The sequence below is a fragment of the Aspergillus melleus genome, assembly GCF_016097325.1.
Source record: "Aspergillus melleus strain CBS 546.65 chromosome Unknown contig5, whole genome shotgun sequence".
Classification (NCBI taxonomy): domain Eukaryota; kingdom Fungi; phylum Ascomycota; class Eurotiomycetes; order Eurotiales; family Aspergillaceae; genus Aspergillus; species Aspergillus melleus.
In genome coordinates, this window is record NW_025763374.1 from 3,441,056 (window position 1) to 3,461,525 (window position 20,470).

At 53.9% G+C, this 20,470-nt stretch overlaps 10 protein-coding genes across 10 annotated transcripts; 6 read left to right on the plus strand and 4 right to left on the minus strand.

Annotated features, from left to right (window-relative positions):
- Nucleotides 1-404: 404 nt before the first annotated feature.
- On the plus strand, nt 405-1,592 carry LDX57_009518 (rRNA-binding ribosome biosynthesis protein UTP23; the record flags this gene model as incomplete). The annotated part of the gene is made up of 3 exons (XM_046091248.1): nt 405-492; nt 558-647; nt 745-1,592. The coding sequence occupies 3 exons, from the start codon at nt 405-407 to the stop codon at nt 1,590-1,592; spliced, it is 1,026 nt and encodes a 341-aa protein (XP_045947225.1).
- Nucleotides 1,593-1,944: 352 nt separating this feature from the next.
- Nucleotides 1,945-2,151, minus strand: LDX57_009519 (COX assembly mitochondrial protein; the record flags this gene model as incomplete). The annotated part of the gene is made up of 1 exon (XM_046091249.1): nt 1,945-2,151. One exon carries the CDS (start codon nt 2,149-2,151, stop codon nt 1,945-1,947), a length of 207 nt encoding a protein of 68 aa, XP_045947226.1.
- A 610-nt stretch (nt 2,152-2,761) lies between these two features.
- Nucleotides 2,762-4,443, plus strand: PWP1 (rRNA-processing protein PWP1; the record flags this gene model as incomplete). The annotated part of the gene is made up of 2 exons (XM_046091250.1): nt 2,762-3,012; nt 3,081-4,443. 2 exons carry the CDS (start codon nt 2,762-2,764, stop codon nt 4,441-4,443), a joined length of 1,614 nt encoding a protein of 537 aa, XP_045947227.1.
- A 2,784-nt stretch (nt 4,444-7,227) lies between these two features.
- Nucleotides 7,228-7,983, plus strand: LDX57_009521 (uncharacterized protein; the record flags this gene model as incomplete). The annotated part of the gene is made up of 1 exon (XM_046091251.1): nt 7,228-7,983. The coding sequence occupies one exon, from the start codon at nt 7,228-7,230 to the stop codon at nt 7,981-7,983; it is 756 nt and encodes a 251-aa protein (XP_045947228.1).
- A 425-nt stretch (nt 7,984-8,408) lies between these two features.
- On the plus strand, nt 8,409-11,010 carry RRN3 (rDNA-binding RNA polymerase I transcriptional factor; the record flags this gene model as incomplete). The annotated part of the gene is made up of 1 exon (XM_046091252.1): nt 8,409-11,010. The coding sequence occupies exon 1, from the start codon at nt 8,917-8,919 to the stop codon at nt 11,008-11,010; it is 2,094 nt and encodes a 697-aa protein (XP_045947229.1). The 5' UTR covers nt 8,409-8,916.
- A 1,105-nt stretch (nt 11,011-12,115) lies between these two features.
- On the minus strand, nt 12,116-12,726 carry LDX57_009523 (uncharacterized protein; the record flags this gene model as incomplete). The annotated part of the gene is made up of 2 exons (XM_046091253.1): nt 12,116-12,267; nt 12,339-12,726. The coding sequence occupies 2 exons, from the start codon at nt 12,724-12,726 to the stop codon at nt 12,116-12,118; spliced, it is 540 nt and encodes a 179-aa protein (XP_045947230.1).
- Nucleotides 12,727-13,143: 417 nt separating this feature from the next.
- On the plus strand, nt 13,144-14,076 carry LDX57_009524 (class I SAM-dependent methyltransferase; the record flags this gene model as incomplete). Its single annotated transcript, XM_046091254.1, has 1 exon — nt 13,144-14,076. One exon carries the CDS (start codon nt 13,144-13,146, stop codon nt 14,074-14,076), a length of 933 nt encoding a protein of 310 aa, XP_045947231.1.
- A 371-nt stretch (nt 14,077-14,447) lies between these two features.
- LDX57_009525 (alpha/beta hydrolase) lies at nt 14,448-15,470 on the minus strand (the record flags this gene model as incomplete). Its single annotated transcript, XM_046091255.1, has 1 exon — nt 14,448-15,470. One exon carries the CDS (start codon nt 15,468-15,470, stop codon nt 14,448-14,450), a length of 1,023 nt encoding a protein of 340 aa, XP_045947232.1.
- Nucleotides 15,471-16,297: 827 nt separating this feature from the next.
- Nucleotides 16,298-19,144, plus strand: erdS (aspartyl-tRNA synthetase, cytoplasmic; the record flags this gene model as incomplete). Its single annotated transcript, XM_046091256.1, has 1 exon — nt 16,298-19,144. The coding sequence occupies one exon, from the start codon at nt 16,298-16,300 to the stop codon at nt 19,142-19,144; it is 2,847 nt and encodes a 948-aa protein (XP_045947233.1).
- A 435-nt stretch (nt 19,145-19,579) lies between these two features.
- LDX57_009527 (uncharacterized protein) lies at nt 19,580-20,375 on the minus strand (the record flags this gene model as incomplete). Its single annotated transcript, XM_046091257.1, has 2 exons — nt 19,580-20,014; nt 20,082-20,375. 2 exons carry the CDS (start codon nt 20,373-20,375, stop codon nt 19,580-19,582), a joined length of 729 nt encoding a protein of 242 aa, XP_045947234.1.
- Nucleotides 20,376-20,470: the final 95 nt, after the last annotated feature.

The following is a 20,470-nucleotide window of genomic DNA, read 5'->3' on the forward strand; positions in this document are numbered from 1 at the left end:
ATAGACGGGATGCTTTGAGCTTCTGCATGTGGATTTTCTGTCGCCCATTTGCATACTCCGTGATGGGTGACTTTCGTTATGTGCTTAGAAAAAGCCCAATTTTTCTAGCGGCTTGATATTTCGTATTTAATACTCTTTCGGTACATACTTGATTTTATTCAGCGAGCTATTATCTATACACTCACACCAATTTAACGCATTTCTATCCTGTTCCAGTTGTTACCCTTTGGAAATCCTGGTCCTGTTATCGACGGCGATGTAGATAACGCACAGACCACAGCTAAAGCAGCGCAACTCCGCCCGGCAAAACCAGAAAAAAAAAGTTTCCCTTCCCAAGCAGCTTCCATCTCCATCGACACCACGCCTTTAATTCCGCTCTCCCTCTCGGTCAATCAGTCGCCACAATGAGGGCCAAACGTTCCAAGAAGTACCGTAAGCTCATGCACCAGTATGAGCTTACTTTCGGATTCCGTGAACCCTACCAAGTCCTCGGTATGCGCTGCTTGCCCACCGGTGCCTCCGTAATGATAGCCTGCTAACATGGTCGATAACACCAGTGGACTCGAACCTCCTACGTGCTGTACACTCATTCAAGATGGAACTGATTCCTGCGCTGGAGCGCACTCTTCAAGGAAAAGTCAAGCCTTGTACGTCTCCCGACTCGACTCCTTTCGCTTCTGCTTTACCTTTCAACACCCAAAACGAACCCGGGATACTAACCTATCCTCTCTTCTTCCTTGACAGTATTGACAAAATGTTCCCTGGAAACCCTCATGGCCGGTCAACCTCTCCACCCACGAACCAACAACCCCATGCGTCCGGAGTGTCTCCCCCCGCCCACGACACTGCCATTGCGTCACTGCTCGCATAACGAAGATTCCACGCCCATCGACGAAACCGAATGTCTGCTCTCGCTTCTGTCGCCGAGCACCGACGCCAAAAAGAACAAAGAACATTACATCCTCGCCACGGCCGATCCCCCGGGTGCCGAGAAAGCCGCTGCCGCTGCCGCCAGCGCGAATGCCAATAAGGGTGGTGCTGGGCAGAAGAGAAAGCGCGGCCCCGATCAAGGCGAAGTCTCCTTGCGAAAGGCCCAGTCGCTGCGGAGACAAGCGCGGAGTATCCCTGGTGTGCCGATCGTGTATGTCAAGCGGTCGGTGATGATTTTGGAGCCGATGAGTATGCCGTCGGATGAGATCCGGGAGGGTGTCGAGAAGGGCAAGTTCCGGGTTGGGTTGACTGATGAGACAATCAATAAGAAGAAGCGAGAAGGCGCGGCAGAGGCAAAGGATGCGAAGAAAAAGCCGGGGTTCAAGAAAGCCAAGGGTCCTAATCCGTTGAGTGTCAAGAAGCCGAAGAAGAAGGTTGCTGAGACCGCTGGCTCGACGAAGCAGAGGCCGGCGAAGGAGGAAGGGCAATCGAAGCACGACAGTGGGGACGAGGGCCCTGGTGGTGCGGATGGCGATTCGGCTCCGAAGCCGAAGAGGAGACGGCGTCACCACAAAGGAGCGCGGCGAGAAGGTGATGACGGTGAACAGGCACCGTCGCTCGGGGCTGAGGCTGTGGCCTCGGTAGATGTGATGGAGGAATGAGCTTCCGTCAATTGGATGGAAGAAAGAAAAAAGCATCATTTGTTTGTTACGTGTTAAGGCGTTCCGGCTGGGAGCAGAGACACAAACGTCTCTCCATGATCAAGTCATGTACTGTACATTCAATATCCGGAATATGATACTCCAACAATCGATCAACGTAACGATTGACAAGTACATTCTCGAGAACGATAACTGTCCTTATATCCATATTCATACAATCACCCCGCATACAATGATAAAAATGAGAAGAGATCCCTCCTAAAACGCCGTGTCATAACCCCTCTTCAACCCTCCAATGCAATCGATCAAGAACCTATACATTCCTGCACACTACCCTCAGATAGAGAGCGGTCTATTTCTCCCCTTGCTCCGCAGCCTTCTCGTCCGCCCAGATCTTCTCGATCCGTTTCCGGTTCTCCCGCGCCTGATCGCGATTCCGCTTTGCGCGCGCATACCGTTCTTGCGACAGGCACTTGTTGACGTCGCGCTTGATATCGTTGCAGTTGCCCAGGGCTTTGTGCAGGAATCCACGTGCGTGACATTCGTCTAATGCGGTCATGATTGCTTCGCAGTCTAGTTTTCGGTAGAATGATGGTTAGTTTCAGTTTCGGGGACCGTGAAATGAAGGTCGAGGTGGTCGGTGGGGGGCGCGGTTGACGTACTGGCATTTTGCGGCGTGTGGAGGTGAGAATGCATCGTTGCGGATTTCGTGGTATGTTCGAGTTCAAGGTTGTCTGATGAGAATCGGCTGAATGCGCTTCCTCCTACTCTCGGTTTGTAGGTAAGCTAAGTCCTTCTATGTTCGGCCAGTTGAAATCCCCGAAAACCCAATCGAGGCGGTGAGTCTGGTGTCCGTTTCTGCCGGGCGGAAAGACGCAGCACAAGAGGGGCTGCGAAGGAAAAAAAAAAAAAAAAAAAGATCGAAGTTGCGCTTTCGGAGTGACAATTCAATCTATCCAACGAAGCCTCGGTGAGTGAGGTGTTGATTTGACTATATTCCTTTGGTTAGATTTTTACCAGGGAGGTCGGATTATATTTTTCATTCTGTCTTCTTTTTCTGTCATTGTTGGTTTTACTCGATATTTGGTTTTCGAGTCTAAAAGTTACGATTTGATTCGGGTTTAATTGATTTTTCTTTTTCCTCTTTTGTCACCCAAAAAGTCCTCACGATGTCTATGATCACTACTACCGGTTGGGTGCGACGAGGTGTCGCTGCCCAATTTCCTACGAAATATGAAATTGACGAAGAAGAAATGGGTCGCATATCCGAGTTGGCGAGGATGCAGCTCGAAGACGCCAAGGGTGACTTGAAGGCTGCCCAAGAGGGTAACGAGGATGAGGACGAGACGATGGACGAGGATAAGAAGGAGTCTGGCTCCGATGCCGTGGAGAAAGGATCGGACAAGAAGGACGCCAAGGAGTGAGTTCAATATGAACCCCCCGCCGCGCGAGAAGACATACAGGACTAACTCGATCTGTGCGCTGTAGTGACGATGACCTGAAAGAATACGACCTGGACCACTACGATAGCGACGAGGTCGACGAGGATGGCGAGCAGATCACCATGTTCGGTAATGTCAAATCGCTGGCCTACCACCAGCCCAACGAGGAGGATCCGTATCTGGTGGTGCCCGAGGACGAGGACGACGACGAGGAGAGAGAGGAGTTGCAGATTCTTCCCACGGATAACCTGCTTCTGGCCGGTAAGGTGGAGGACGAGGTCGCGCATCTCGAAGTTTACGTGTACGAGGACCACGATGCCAACCTGTACGTGCATCACGACATTATGCTGCCGGCCATTCCCCTCTGTCTCGAATGGCTGGACATGCCCGTCGGCAAGGCTGCCGAGGGCCGCACTACCGGAAACTTTGTCGCAGTCGGTACTATGGAGCCCGACATTGAGATTTGGGATCTCGACGTCGTCGACTGCATGTACCCCAACGCCATCCTAGGCCAGGGCGGTGCCGACGCGGACAAGAAGTCCAAGAAGAAGAAGAAGACCAAGGCCAACGACGAGTTCCACGTTGACTCGGTGCTGGCCCTGGCCGCCAACCGGCAGCACCGCAACCTACTGGCCTCGGCGTCGGCGGACCGCACCGTGAAGCTCTGGGACCTGAACACCACCAAATGTGCCAAGTCCTACTCCCACCACACCGACAAGGTGTGCTCGCTGAACTGGCACCCTACGGAATCCACCATCTTGCTCACCGGTAGCTACGACCGCACTGTGGTCGCGGCGGACATGAGGGCCCCCGACGCCAAGGCCCGCTGGGGAGTGGACGCGGACGTCGAGAACGTGCGCTGGGATGTGCACGACCCGAACTACTTCTACGTGACGACGGACGGTGGTATGGTCTACCGCTACGACGTGCGAAACATCCCCGCGACGCCGCAGGAGTCCAAGCCCGTCTGGTCCCTGCAAGCGCACGATTCGTCGGTGTCCGCCTTCGACATCAACTCGGCCATTCCCGGATTCCTGGTCACCGGCTCCACCGACAAGCAGGTCAAGATCTGGAACGTGGAGAACGACAAGCCCAGTATGGTCGTGTCTCGCAAGCTGGAAGTCGGCAAGGTCTTCTCCACGACCTTCGCCCCCGACGCCGAGACGAGCTTCCGATTGGCGGTGGCCGGCAGCAAGGGTACCGTGCAAGTTTGGGATACGTCGACCAATGCTGCTGTGCGCCGGGCGTTTGTGTCGCGCATGCCCGCGCTGGAAGGAGAGGTTCAGGAGCGCACCGTGGGACTGCAGGCGGACCAGAATGAGTCGGACGACGAGGAGGGTGGCGCGGAGGTTGGGGCTGCAGACGCAGCCGGGGGACCGGATGGCTGGGAGTCTATGGACGAGGACTGAAAAGCCCCGCGCAGTGATGCGAGCGGCAATACGGAGTATCGGAGTCTCAATTTGGACGAACAGTTATTGCATGTACGGAAGATTGGCTCGATCTATTCTATATAGTACTTGTGTAGTCCCTGCCGGCCTCGGTTTGGCATGCAACGAAAACGTTGATACCCTCAAGTCAGCTGATCGTTGATCGCCGTAGACATTACCGATTGCAGAGATCATGTGATTCGCCCGAAGACACCAGTCACAAAGGCGCGGCCTCAGCAACCCAAGGTTCAGCTGATGATGGATCCGGACAACCAAATCACATTGGATTTGTGCGAACTCTGTGGATAGATGGTGGATGAGGTGTTCCCGAGCCTACGAACAGTGGGCTAGAGACTCTAGATCGATCGACTGTTCAGGTTTTCAGCCCTGAGCAAAGTTTAATGCTCGGAAGAAAGTAAACCTACACTGAGCAAGACTCAGAGTCAGGAACAAAGAAGGTACCGGCAAATGAAAGGAGCCAGCTGGTGAAACTGCAAGTAGGGCGCCGAGGAATATCCGGCGGACTAGTGATCCCAAGTCAGGAACAACTCCGGCAGCAGAGTCAAAATAGATCTATCCGACATTTTGTGATCTCATCGTCGAGGGTTGTTTCTTCCTGCGACGAGGGATTGCACTTTGCAGGTGCCTCAGGCCAAGACTTAGAGATTAGAGTGTGACCCCGTGACCCACTTGGGGGAAGCCACAAATGCTTTGTCCATCGAGTCTTTTGGTCTTTGCGACTTCTTTTCCCCCCACCTTCGCCTAGAAGTCGCATGGATATCTTCGATGCATCATTCATCGATTTTCGACCTGTGATGGAACCACATCCTGGAAGCTGAAAATAAAAAACAGAACCACTATTGCATCTGCACCATGCGGGCCTTACAGCGGTGTCCCAAGACCAGACCGCGATCCTTCCCACATCATCCATCGATGTCATAGGGTCCCGTCCATGCAGCCGTGATCACACATCCTGAGACAAATCGCACGGCATGATTGTTTCATCCCCACCCGGTCAAGGCTTTCTACAGGCTGCCGCCTTGCCGTTCCTGGCGCCAACTTCGACGCCGTCGCTTGACCATGCCTCCGCGAGGATGATTAGACTATCGTGATTGCTCTGTTGTCCGGTCGGGTGTTGGGAAATTATTAACTACGCGCCAGGCGGAGACCTGGGGGAACCAATTGCCACTCGTTTCGACTTGTCTGTCCTGGATGTCCTCGGCCAAATTATTTTTTCACAGGAGGTTCGTTTGGAACTTTGAGTTCCGGCGGTATTCCTCCTTTGTCCTTCCAAACACCCCCTGGAGGAGAGAGCCATGCATGTATGAATGTAGGTTCAGTACTTCGGACACAAGATTCCCTCGTCATTCGGCATGTACGTGGGAGAGGGAGGGGGAAGGATTCTCGGACAGGAAGGATGATACCTGTCCCCCAGCGTCACATCAAATGGTCGGCCAGAAGTAACCGCGTGGTACATGCATCTGTCGAGCATCGGGGCTTGGCCGTCGGGGGACCGGATCCATCCATTCATTTTACTGCTGGACGGTGTACAGCTGCATCGTACAGTAGAGGGAGATAATCTCATGGCTGGAAAGTCACCGGCGGGGGGGTAGAGCCGATCAGGGCGACGTGAGAAGTCTAAAAAGTCAATAATATTAATTAATTAATTAATAAAATCGTCGGTCCTCCTTCTCAGGCAAGAAAGACCCTGACGCAGCAGTCTGCATCCCATGGATACGCGAATTCTGGACAACTGATAGTAGTTGTTCTCGACCCGTTGCTACCACGGTCGGCGACTCAGTCGAGAGGCCAAAAAGATAGGAACCGGAGACAAAGCGAAAGGGTGCAAAGTTTGACGGTTGAACCCGTTAAAGGCATTGGAGAAGAATTGCGGGACGAACAGGCTGGATCCAAGGGTGGACAGGGAAAAGCCCAAATTGTGTGGTTTTGGGCCAGACCGAAGTTTGACCTTTCTTGACCCTTTTCCCCTCTTCCTTTTTTCTTCCCTTCCCGTCTTCTTTTCCCTCTTTTTCCTTCTTCCTTTCCATCCACTGCATTCCTCCCTGGGGGATTCTTTCGCAGACAGGCTGATTCACTTCTTTGATTTTGATTTTATTTGATTGTTTTTTTCTTTCCTTCCATTCTCTTCTCCTGGATTTGACCATCCTGGATTCCTTCCTTTCAAACCTATTTGAGATATTTATTCTTATACTTTACGCATCTCCCCCGTGGCGAGTCCTGGTTGTCCGCCCCGGTACTTCAGCTACTGCAGCAACTCCCCCCTTGAGTCAAGTAACCCGCCCGTCTGAGGCGAGACTCTCCCATCCTTCCCATTTTTTCTGCTGTGCATGAAAAAGAAAGATAAGGGAATACTTCGGTCCTTTGTCTCTACATTCATTGTCACTTATTCCAATCCTTTTTCGACTGCAAAACCGGAAGAAAAGAGTTGCCAGAGCGCAACCGACTCAGTATCTGATATCGGACATTCCGGTCATCGATCTTCCATACCTTCTTTATACTCCACATCCGCGATCGTCAACCACACATTCTTTATCAACTCCGCAAAAGGCGACGAGATTTGTTGCGACCGAGGAAACCGGTTGTCCCTAAAAATAGGAAAAAGAAAGAAAGACGCAATACGGTTTCAACGCCAGAGATCGAGAAAGTAACGGCGGCACTCTTCGCAAAACAGCAGAAAGGAACTATATCTAGTGGAGGCCGACCGTCTAGACTTTCTACGCTGACTCTCGCCATATTTCCGTCATCATGTCGACCCTCACCCGCGCATTCACCAAGCGCAACAAGCGACCCGAGGTCTCTGCGCCCATGCCCTATCGCGAGGGCCAGGTGAAGTTCAACGCTGGCACTATCAAGCGAGGGAACATTTCGGCACCCGTGGAATTATTATCGACTACGAACATGCTGGCTTACAACGCCCCCGATCTGCACTCCGCCACTTCATCGTCGACTTCATCTTTGCAATCCCCCGACGACTCGGAGTTGTCGTTTTCGCACCAGAGCTTCGGATCACAGATTACCACTCCGGATGATTCGCCAATCGATTCCAACCCCGTCCCGTCTTACTTCCCGAAGCGATCGGCCACTATCACCAGCCACCCCCGCTCCTCGACATCGACATCGTCGTCCACAGAGGCCCCGTTGGTTCCCAAGCGGGCTCTCTCCCACACGAAGCGATCGCATCAGGAGTTGGCTCGCAAGCGCTCCCTGTCTAGACTGTCCCCTCCCCCGTTGAACTCCAGCCGTAGCGGCCCGGCACTTCGAACGACGCAGGACTTCTTCCAGCCCGAGCCGCATCCGTTTGGCAAGGAGCTAGAGCAAGTCAACGAGGTGGTGGAGGAGTTTGGTGGTGGACACCGAGTGTTGGACGAAGAAGAAATGCTTTTGCATAATAAGGGACTCAAGAAGTTCACCGTCAATGATTACCTGGTGGAGATCGAAGATCTGTATGGCAGCATCTTCGATGACCAACTCGGGCCCATCGGAACCACCTCCTGGCTTTGAAATCATTGATTCTCTTATGCTACGAAAACCATGGCGGTTTCCCGAGCAGGCCGAAAGAACTGGATATTCTTTCACATCTCCTGGGGACGCCCACTTTTCACGACCCACTAATATTCGCTCTTTGACGATGTCATCTAATCACCTGTCTTTTTTGATCTCTCTCTCCCCACCCCGTCTCTCTTTGTTTTCTCATATGCTCTATACCATTGGGAGGACTGTCATTCCCCCATGCTGTGCTTTGTTTTGTGTTTACTCTGTGGTCTTTTCTTATTTTTTATTGTGTTGGAATGGGATATGTGAGGGTACATTATGGAAGAGCACATAACGATGTTTCTCGGATCTGTTTCTCTTGTAAATTCAATAGCGTGTCTGAAGATTCAACAAGAATGTATGACCCATTTCTCTGCACTACCTTCCCTCGTCATCGTCGTATGGACAAACCGTCAGCAAAGTAAAAGTAGGGTTTCATCCACCTCGAAGGGGAAAAGCGCACGGTTGCGCGTTGGTCGCGCGTTGGTCACCGGTCTGGCAGCCTCAGGCTCCACGCGCCCCACAGTAAAAATTTCACGGAAGATTCTCCGCTTCTTCACCCTCCAAGCCGACCCGGTCTTCTCTTCCTCTTTTTCTTTCCTCGTCTGCCCGAGCCTGGCATCCCCGGCACTTTCAACTCCTTTGGTGGATTTGACTGATAGATATCACGGGAATTCAACATCTTTTTCTTCCTGTCTGCCTATTAGCTGTAGCACCGCAGCGGACCACTCGCCCTCGATAACGCCTTCGCCGGTGTCGTGTGCTCTGCTGCTATTTGTGATTACGTTTCCATAGCACAATATCTATCTCTGTTGCGCTGAGGCATCAAATGTCGAGAAGCTGGACTCGGTCTTCGTTCTCCCCAGCGCTACATTTCACCTCATTAGAATATTCGACCCTGTCATGGTCTCCCTCGCCACCCCCTCGCGCAGCCCAGCGACGGTATCCAGACCGACCAACCCCTCCAAAATGAAACTTCCCTCCTCGCCAGCGTCCATTTTGAAGAGATCTAAAACCGATACCACCACTCCCGGGCTGAAACACCGAATGGAGGAAATGGACCTCTCGCTCTCCCCGCCGTCCAACAGTCCGTCGCCGGACTCAACCCCGAGTCCCCGCAAACGACCTCGAGTACAATTCGACATGCGGCGGGCCACCCACGATGGTCAACAATCTAGGACGCCAGATAAGAGCGCGGCCCTGGTACGAGAAGAAGTGCGCCGAGCCATCCAGCGACATGTCTCGGACGGCGGCAGCGAGGCGTATGACCAGATCAAGGAAGTGTTCACGGCGGACCCGCGCAAATGGGACGAGGCCGGAATCGATATACCTACACACACGTCTCTAAGAAATCATCTCATGGGACTTTTGTCCAACGTGGCGGCCTTGGATCGCAGTTGCAACGGGCTCGTCACGGCCGTGCTGGAAAGCCAGTGGCTCGGACGCGATGAATCGTATGTTAAGCTATATATCCGCTTCCTAGGTAATTTGACTGCTGCTCAAGGAAGTTATCTGGGTTCGGTGCTCCGGATGCTCGTGAAACATCTGGGCGAGCTTCCCATCGGGATAGGCAAACTGCCTGGCTACGCGCGTGTCCATGCGAAGGAGCTGTACCCCCGTGTCCACATGGCCCTTCGGCATGTTATGGGGTTGATTCCGTCCAGCAGTGGGGCCCTGTCACCCATCTTGTCCTCCGAATTTCCCTCCGCCGTGGATTCGGCCAAAGCCAATGTCGCGTATACTCACAACCTTCTCCGAGTGATTGGGTATGCTCCTGAATTGCAAGCCGAGATCCTCGCTCTCATCACTGAAAAGCTCGTCAAGATTGACGTTCAGATCCAGGTCGACCTGGAAGATATTAAGGAGGAAGAGGAAGAAGGCGTCCTGCAAGATGTCTCGCCCGAAGAAATCATGTACGCTGAGGGCGAGGACGAGGACGACGACGATGACGACAACGACTCGCTCCTGAGTGAGGATTTACTGGACAACGAGGCGCAACACATCAAGACCGTCAAAGATAACATCCTCAAGCTTGATGGCATGATTGACCTTCTCTTCGAATACTACAACCCTGCGTTCACGACAGGTACCTATGACGACCAGCGAAATGCCTTTGATATTTTACTGAGCCATTTCGTAAACATCATTCTCCCCACCTACAGATCCCGACACACCCAGTTCATTCTTTTCCATTTCTCCAAGTACCATCCGGATTTGGCGGATGATTTTACGGTCAAATGCACAACTATTGTCTTAAACCGCGCAGAGCGGACCATCACACGCCAATCTGCCGCCGCCTACCTTGCTAGCTTCGTTGCGCGAGGCGCGCACGTTTCGGGAGTTCTCGTGCGAGATGTGTTCGATGTGCTGGGCACTCATTTGAACGAGCTCCGCACCCAGTACGAGGCCACCTGCCGCGGACCGGATCTTCGTCGCTACGGACCGTTCTACTCGACGGCGCAGGCGTTGCTATACATATTCTGCTTCCGCTGGCGGGACTTGACGACCGCGGCGATGGAGGACGACCAGGTGGACGAAATGGACCTGGACGACATCAACTTCCCTCCTATGGTCAGGGATGTGCTACACAAGGCCATCCACTCCAAATTGAACCCACTCAAGGTCTGCTCGCCGCCCATCGTGTCGCAGTTCGCCCGCATGTCGCAGCACTTGAACCTCATGTACGTGTTCAGCATCCTCGAGACCAACAAACGCGTGCGCATGTCGTCGCATCGCAACCTCTCGGCGCTCGCGGACCCTCGCTTCGCCCAAATCGAACGTGAAACGCGTGCCGGCGAAGAACTCGGATATCAACTTGACGCGTACTTCCCGTTCGATCCGTACCAGCTCCCTCACAGTAGCCGCTGGGTGAAGGATGACTACGTCGAATGGCGTGGTATCCCTGGACTAGACGACCAGGAGGACTCGGACAGCGAAGCGAACGATAGTGAGTCGGAAGACGATATGAGCGAGGGCACGGGAACAGACGAGGAGTGATTTCAGCTCTGACTTTGACGATGCAGAGGAATGACGGAAGAAGGAAAAGAAAGAAAGAAAAAGCCATTTCATTTGTTTGCAGATCTTTCGGAAAATGCTCAATACCCCTTTACCATTTGATTGATTGATTGATTTCATGCATTTTTCCCCACAAAAAAAAAGTGACTGGCCATATTGGTTCTGCGAAGCGTGGCGTTCGGGTTTCTTCCTAGCAGCAGCGATTTGATGTGATGTATACATACTCTTGAATGATTTAGGGCTGAATGAAACGATCCATCTATAGTTTTATGATATCAGAAGGAATAACAGTCTACCTTTGTATCCACCATCACAGCTCAAAGATCGAAGACCTCACCAACAACCCACCCCTCAACACCGGAATCTCCACCCCCACCATCTTATCTATCGCATCCAATCCACCACCTGCCACGACGCATAGTACGTATTCAAGCCCCCCTGTCCCGGTAGATCCGACACCGCCGCCCCGTCCAGAGGCACGATCTCTAAATTCACGCGCCACTTCTGCCGCACGAGTCGCGTGTTCGTGCTATTCCGCACCGAGGTATCGGTCCCGGTTTGTATGAGTAATTCATTTATTTACTCGCTGGGGAGGGCGTGTCCTTGTTCCCATGGGTAGAGTTGGGACTCCGAGGTGTCTAGGATTCCGAAATCAAGGGATGTGTAGGTCGTTAGGAAGATGGTGGAGATGTCGGTAGGATTCATGAGCTGTTGTTGTTTCTGCTGCTGTGTGTAGTGAGCGAGGCGGGGACGAGGCTGGGTTTGGCGTCTTGGGTTAGGGTTAGTTAGATTTCGGGGGGTTTTGTTGCTGTTGTTTCGAGGTGGGAGGTGCTGGTGCTGGTGCTGGTTCTGTTACTGTCGTTATTGTCAGTAGTGATCATGATAATGCCGGTCCTGGTCTTCCACTCCCCCATATACTTCCTCGCCTGCCTCCTCGTCTCCTTAAGAACAGGCATCAACGCCCCTCCCTAACACCGCTGGATACAGAATCTGCTACGAATCCCCCGGCCACGACGCCACACCCTCAGGGATAACGGCTTTATTCGAATTCCCTAGGGACACGCCGGTGTTGGTAAGATTCAACGGATTAATGACAGTCTCGTGGAGCAGCTGCGTATAGTTCTTGTCGGTGAGCTTGTTCTAGACACAGCGAGAAGAGCAAGAATGAGAGTTGCGAGTAGACGAGCTCCAAGTGCACGGAGACAACAGGGTTCACGGTCTGTAGACCTTGGAAGGTCTCTATAGTAGGTATGTGCAGTCCTCGGGTTAGTTAGGGTTGACAAGAGCGTGGGACTGGGCAAAGAACGTACGTGATCTCGAGCAAGACTCATGTAGTCTGATCACGCCGCAGTTGGGATATTGCGAGGTGTTCAGATGAGGGAAACCCAGGATCTCGTGGGGTGATTGTAAAAAGAAGAATTCGTAGACTGTCGTATCCAATGTTAGCCTTTGAGCTCCATTCTCTTTCAGTTTGTAAGGGCAACCCGCCAGAAAGAAGAAAGCATACAATTCGGTGGAATCCCCGCGCCGAGGGACGCGGTGAGGTTTTAGCTGCCGCTTGGAAGGGCTGGGATTGAGGGAGGTTGGAGGGTCAAGGAAGGCGAGGGCCATTTGGTGGGTAGCCGGGATAGGAGGAGAGGGCGATTGGGCAGAAGTTAGAGTGTAGGGGGAGAAAAGGATGAGGGTATACAAAAGCATGGTGTTCGTATATATAGCACGGGATCCCGTGGAGGGGATATATTGTGGCACAGATGAACTGTGAGCGAGTGCCTCCAATTTAAGTACCTTAATTTCCGATCGATTCAATCCAGCCTACTCGTATCTATCTCGACCATATCCACCATGACGCAGTTACAGAGCAAATGCGAAGGCAAACCGAGTCAAGCGCACCAAATCAGCCAGGCATCGTATCCGGGTCGACGAGAGTTGATCGCTTGGCAGACCAGACAAAGAGATACAGAATGGAGAAGAACAATGCAAGTCTCTCTGGAACAATATTACTATGGTTTCCCCTCATTGATATGCTGAATATATAACACACACACTGCGTACTGCTACCAAAATGACACTCTACCATCAGACAGACCTCCCCCATTCCCACTACTTCACCTAAAAATGGATATCAAGCGATATTACAGCGCTCTGGAAACCCGCCTGGGCAATTGGGTCCTTTTCGGCGGTCGCGCCCATCTCGCCTACTACGAGCCCAACACCTGGTGGCCCTTTCCCATCCACCGAGCCCTACTGGCCATGGAAGACCACATTTACGACTCCCTCGGTGTCAATCACAACCGTCGCGCGCGCGTGCTCGACGCCGGCTGCGGCGACGGCCAGGTCGCCATCCACCTGGCTGCCAAGGGCTTGCGCGTTCATGCGATCGACGTGTTGGCGCAGCAGGTCGAGCGGGCGCAACGGAACGTCTGTCGTGCAATCCTCGCGCAGTCGCAGTCGCGGTCGCAGTCGCAGACCCACAAACACAAGCCCAAGCAGGACGACGACTCAGTGGCGCTGGACATCACCGTCCGACAGGATGACTATCATCATCTTGTCACGGTGCAGTCGGCTTCCCTAGATGGTATCTATACCATCGAGACGCTGGTGCATGCGTCGGACCTGATCGCCGTGTTGACGGAGCTTCGCCGCGTGTTGAAGCCCGGCGGCAGGGTCGCTTTCTACGAATATGACCACTGGGCGGCAGCGGCGCAGGAGCGAAAGAGCGAGGCCGAGAAGACGTCCCAGGCGGATGAGAAGGTGCGGGAATACGGCGCCATCGCGTCGGGGTCGACTGCGCAGCAGCCGGAAAGCCTGGCGCAGAGCTTGACCCAGGCGGGGTTCTGCGATGTGCAGGAGAAGGACTTGTCGAAGAACGTGCGCCCGTTGCTGCGGGTGTTGGTGACGGTGCTTTTCATTCCGTGTATGCTCGTTTTGGCTCTCAGGATGGAGGCCTACTTTATCAACACGATTGCCGTTGTGGTCAATTATCGGCGCGGATGGAAGTATGTGGCGGTGACGGGGAGGAAGCCGCTTGAGTCGAAGGAGGATCTGTAGCCATGAGGTCGAAGTTGCGTATGAAAATTGGAATGATTGGATGTGGGATGCATCCGAAAGTGATCATTATTGGCTGTGTTCGTGCCGAATCGATGCCAGATGAAGTAATTGGGCAAAGAAGTTTAAGAACAATTAAGACAGCGAATAGCCCTGTCATCAAACCATCGTTCATTCAGAAATATGTGTTCATGATAAGATAATACACAACCAAGAGTAAAACAATATGTACAGTCTCTTGGCCAGGTGGGAATCGTCTCGTCCGTCGCTATACCGACGTTTATAATATACAGTGCCGCACGCTCTACGCCAGGAATCAAATTGATAATCAACAATCAACGGGGTCAGAAAAGGGACGACTCAGCCAAAAAGAACTAGGCATCAAAGATGGCCTTCATGTCCGCACAAGCATCGCGGTAGAGAATGTCGACCCGATCTTGATCGCGGAAGGGGTTCGGCGACTTGTCCCAGGCATGCGGCACCTTCTCGATCATCATGGCGCGCACGTGTTTGTTGATCCCCTGCAGCCGGCGCACAAAGTGCTGACCTTCTTTTAACAGCATGTCCCACTCGCAGATGTATAGGAAGATGTCATGCGGCAGGGATTCAGCCAGCATCTCGTCTCCGGCTCGCACGGGTGACGCATAGGGCGAACGGCGGTCGGCGTGGTCGGGAAGATAGGCCTCGTCGAAGAGATCGGTGAAGAAGGCCGGAAGGGTCTTGTTGGGGTTGATGCTCATGGCGCGGCGATGGTCGCGAGATTCCTCGAAGTCTAGAATGGGGTACCAACAGAACAGGCCGACGATGTTGATGTCGCTGGCGGAGGAGTTGACAAGCTGGTCGGTCGACTCGATTCGGTCTACTCCATGGTTGACGATTGCCTGCGACATCAGACTGCGCAGCCGCAAGGGCACGGTGACGGCCAAATTCCCTCCCGCCGAAAAGCCACTCAGCACGATGCGGGAGACGTCGAGGCCCAATTCCGGCGCGTTGGAGGCCAGATACTCCAAGGCCCGGACTCCGTCATCAACCGCCGCCGGGAACGGATGCTCGGGCGCTCGACGATATCCGACGCTAACGACAACGGCGCCCACTTCGTCCAACACGGACCGGCACCAGCGACCGTCATCGGTGGCACAACCCAGCGTGAAGCCCCCACCGTGGAAATTCAGCACAACGGGCCACCGGCGACCCTCCTTCCGACCCTGGTGGTAATCGGGCGGACAGTAGAAGTAGAGGTCAACGTGCGAATCGTCCGTCGGAATGGTTCGGATGAAGGAACGACGCGGAGGCCGAGGGGGCGCGAAGTCATGGATGAACATGCCGAGGCGCATGCAGCAGCGCCAGAAGACGGCCTGGACCAACAGCCACCACCGAGGGGAAGGGGAGGCGACCATGGGTACGGCTGAGACTGTCAGAGTGAGGGATTTGTTGGATTTTTGGGTTTGGATGGAAAAGGTAGGAGGATGTGAAGATCTAAACCAAGAAAGGAGAACAAAGAGAGGGCGAGTGACCGGCAGGACGAGACGGGAGAAAAGCGAGAGAAAAGAGAGAGAGAAAGAAAGAAAGAAAGATCGCAAGAGGGAGAGGAAGGAAGGATGGCAAAAAGAAGAGACGAAGAACAGGTGATGATCTCCAGGACCAACGTCAATGCATCGAATGATTTGAATCACGGTGGAATACGGTTAGATTGCCGAGACGCAGGCAGAGGGAAAAGAATGGAGAAAGGACAAGAAGCCAAGCAAAAGACAAGACAAAAAGGAACGAGAGGAGGGTCCGGAGAGAGGGTGAGACAGAACGAAAGATGATTAGTTATTGATAGACAGGGCAGAAAACCGGGTGCATTCTGCATCAGATATCGTCATGAATAGCTAATAATAATTAGAACTAAAGTGAAAGGGGATTGATTCTTGTTTGGCGCATTCTCCATTGCCAGGCGAAAGAGCACTCGGAGGCGGATGACATCACGGGAATCTTCCTCCGGGCCCTTCTTTTTCTTCCTTTCGCTTCCTTTTCTTCTCTACTTCTTCCTCTTCTCTCCTCTTTACTTTCTGCTTTCTCTCCTGTTCTGTTCTCTCGGACCTTCAATTCTTCCCCCGACAATTGTTTTCTTTCCTATCCACTTTATTCTTACTATCCTCCTTATCCTCACTAATCTCTACTGATTACCCACTTGCCTCTCAATTTACCCCTCCGTTTATGACCTCACCCTCCGCTCGCCATCATGTCCATTAAACGGGCTCTCTCGAAAATCACCCCAGTAGTAGGCCAGTCCGATGACTCCTCCGGTCATTCCAAGAGTCTTCCCAGTTCGCCTCGTCGCAGTATCCTCAGCGGTTTCCTGCGGGAGCGCGACTGGGCCTCCTCCTCCGATGACGGCTCCGACGACTCGTCTCAGGGGACGATGAGCAAAAACCAACAGAAACGGCTGGCTCGTCAGCAACGGCGACAGGAGCGATCGCGCATGAGTGAAGACCGTCGTTCCGGCGAGTCCGAACGCCACAAGGAGGAGATCGCCGAAGCTGTCCGGAGCGAGACACCGGAGATGAAGGCGCGCTACGGCGATCTGCCCCTCATGCAGTCCCGCACCCGTACCAACGAAGTCCGCACCCGCTTCGACGATATCTCCGCCGACCAGGTGGGGAAGCAGATCTTCTTTACGGCCCGGTTGCACATCGTGCGTCGCATGAGCGCAAAGCTGGTCTTTCTGGTCTTTCGCCAGCAGCTCACCACCTTCCAGGGTGTCCTGCATGAAGAGACCGGCGTGAAGTCCATTGCCATGGTCCAATGGGCCGAACATCTGCGACTGGGAAATATTGTGCAGGTGCGCGGCACCATTCAGGCTCCTCAGGTTCCCGTGCTCGGCTGCACGATCCATGATGTCGAGCTCTCCATTGACACTATCCACGTCGTGGTGCGTCGCGAGGAACCCGTTCCGTTCAGCGTGTACGAGGCCGAGATTCGCACCCCCGAAGAAGACCGCGTCGAAGGCCGCCGGAGTCGCATCCCCGACCGCACGCGCCTGACCAATCGTTTGCTGGACTTGCGCACTCCAACTTCGCAGTCGATCTTCCGCATTCAGTCCGCCATCGGCAACTTGTTCCGATTTGCGTTGGATGGCCAGGGATTCATCGAGATTCACTCCCCCAAGTTGCAGGGCTCCGCCACCGAGTCCGGCGCCAGCGTGTTCGGAGTCAACTACTTCGCGCGCTCCGCCTTCCTGGCCCAGAGTCCGCAATTGGCGAAGCAGATGGCGATTGCCGCCGATTTCGACCGGGTTTACGAGATCGGAGCTGTGTTCCGGGCGGAGAACTCCAACACCCATCGCCACTTGACCGAGTACACGGGTCTGGATATTGAAATGGCGATCGAAGAGCACTACCACGAGATGCTGGACGTGCTGGACGCCGTGATAAAGAGTATCCTGGAGGGCGTCTATGGTCGCCACCGCCGCGAAGTGGAGATTGTGAAGCAGCAATTCCCGTCGGAGGATGTGGTTTGGCTGGAGAAGACGCCCGTCCTACGCTTTGCCGACGGCATCAAGATGCTGAACGACTCCGGATGGCGCGACGAGGATGGCAACCCTCTCCCGGATGACGAGGACCTGTCCACCCGCGACGAGATACGTCTGGGCGAGCTCGTCAAGGCGAAGTACGGTACCGACTACTACGTCCTCGACAAATTCCCCGCGAGTGCCCGTCCGTTCTACACCATGCCCGACCCTGACGACAGCCGCTACACCAACTCGTTCGACATTTTCGTGCGCGGCCAAGAGATCGTGTCGGGCGGCCAGCGAATTCACGACCCTCACATGCTGGAGGAGAACATGCGCCGATCGGGTATCGACCCGGAGACCATGGAGGAATACATGGAAGGCTTCCGCTGGGGAGCACCTCCTCATGCCGGAGCGGGTGTGGGTCTGGAACGGTTGTTGATGCTCCTACTGAAGTTGGGCAACATCCGCCTGGCGTCGCTCTTCTATCGTGATCCTAAGAGCTTCCCTGCGAAGCCCGAGGGTGTGCAGTTGCGTCACCCCGAATCCTCAACTGTCGAACCCCAGTGGGTTCGGGACAAGGTGGCCAATCTGGCGCCGGACGACGCGTCCCTTCAGCCGCTCGAGCACCTCATCGCGAACTATGGCGACGCCACCTCCACTTCTTTTGGCGATGAGCGGTTCAAAATCTGGCGGGATCGGGGTACCGGTGCCGCGGTTTCCTACGTGCCTAGTAGCAACAACTACGTGATCATCCCGGGCAACCCTCTTTGCGATGCCAGCCAGTATTCGCGCATCATCAGCCAGTTTTTGCAGTGGCTGCGTCGTGAGACCAAGTACAAGCCAATTTGGCTGCTGTGCTCCCCTCAGGTGGAAGACATTCTGGGAGGAAAGCTCGGCTGGCGCAGCTTGTCCTGCATCGCCGAGGAGCGCGTGGACCCGTCCCGCAACCTGGCGGCGTCGGACGGGGAGATTGCACGCAAGATTCGTCACGCGGAGAGCACTGGAGTGAAATTGGTGACCTTGAACCAGGGCGAGATGGTGTCGGACGAAGTGCGCGGCAAGATCGACAAGCGCCTCCAGGACTGGCTGAACAACCGCAAGGGCACGCAGGTGCATTTGTCCGAGATCCGTCCCTGGTATGACCACGAGCACCGCTGGTACTTCTATGCCGTCGACAAATCGGGCGAAATCTGTGCTTTCGTCGCTCTGGCCATGCTGGCACCCAGCTCGGGCATGCAAGTCAAGTACAGCTTCGATTTCCCCGGCTCTCCGAACGGCGTCATCGAACATATCGTGACTCACGCCATCCAGACTGCCGCTCGGAACGGAGTCAAAAGCCTCACCTTCGGCGCCGGAGCCACCAACAGTATGACCCCGGGTCACAACATGCACGGTGCCAAGGTGAAGATGTTGCAACACACCTACGAGACACTGGCCAAGCAGTTCCATCTGGTGCGCAAGAGCGAGTTCCGCGCCAAGTTGGGCGCGCACGAGGAGCCCCTCTTCATTTCCTACCCTCCTCACGGGCTGGGCTCGAAGGGCATCCGGGCCGTTCTTCACTTTTTCGAAGACTAAGTTGGAATCACCCCTCTCTACTCTGGTGGACATGTAATGGAATGATACCCCCTTATTCTTGGTGAATGATAGAAGATACACCGATGTGGTTGGCATCTGTTGTGACTATGTTGCGTTCTTCTCGTGTTTCGCTTTTTTCTATTTTGTTTTATTTCAATTCCCCCTTATGTTCGGTGCTTTTGTGTCGCTTAGATTCACCCACCCCCCTCTAATGTTGTCATGATTTGTATGTGACCATGCTTGCGTTTTGTGCACCATGGCCTCTAATATCTATTGTATGCTACGGTGATATGTGTATATGGAGTTCCCATTTTGGCATAGAGCATGATCCCAAAGATGTTTAATCGTTACTGCGTTTTGTTGCATCATCAATAGAAATACAGTGTGTCGCTATCTTACACTCAGTCCGGCTGATATATACCTTCCCGTCGCCATTTACCGTTTCTTCTTCTCTTTACCCACCTGCGCCGTGGACGCAGATTCTGCAGCCCTGGTAAATTGACCAAGTATCCACCGTGCTAGCACAGCAGCAACACCCCCAACGACAGCCATATAACACGCCGTCGGCACCAGCGACTGCGGGAAAACGTTCAACAGAAACGGGTCCAGAATGATATCTGCCCGCACAGGCGGTACATTCTCCATCAGGGACGAGTCAAGCGAGTAATAGTCCGCCGCGGCCCGGATACGCAGGAAGAGCACGGAGTCGGAGGTGGGGGAGGTGTCGAAGGGACCCGAACGAGGCGTCATGCCTTGCGGCGGATACTCTGCCATGCGCGCGGCGGAGTAGACGCCGATAGAGGAGAAGAGGACGGGATCCTCGATCGCATCGGGAATTGTATATGTGGTCAAAGTAAAGTCTGTGGGTTGCTGTATTGGAAATTCCTGGTCAGATACATGGCGGGAAGCTTGTCTTGGGGAAGGAGGATGTAGATACCGTAGCTAGCCAGCAGATTCGGACCTCGTAGCGTTGGCCCGGAGTCAGGTTTTCTAGGAAATACCACGAGTCGGTCCCCGGCGAGTCTTCTGTGGGAAAGGAAGCATTCAACTGCGTGCGCAGGGCGGGTTTCGCGGGCGAGAGTCGTTGGAGACCGAGGTCGTCGAGAGACGGGTCGACGGCGGGGATCGTGGCCGCCGAAGGGGCCCGGAATATGGTTTTCTCGACGTTCGCCGTGACGCTGAGAATGAGGAATGGGAGGAGGAGCAGCAGGAAGGAGCGAAGAAAGGTCATGATGGATGGGTAGATGGCGTTCGATTGGAGACGAAATTGGTGGCTCTATACTAGGTAGCTAATTATACCTTGACTAGAATGTCATAGCTTGTGGG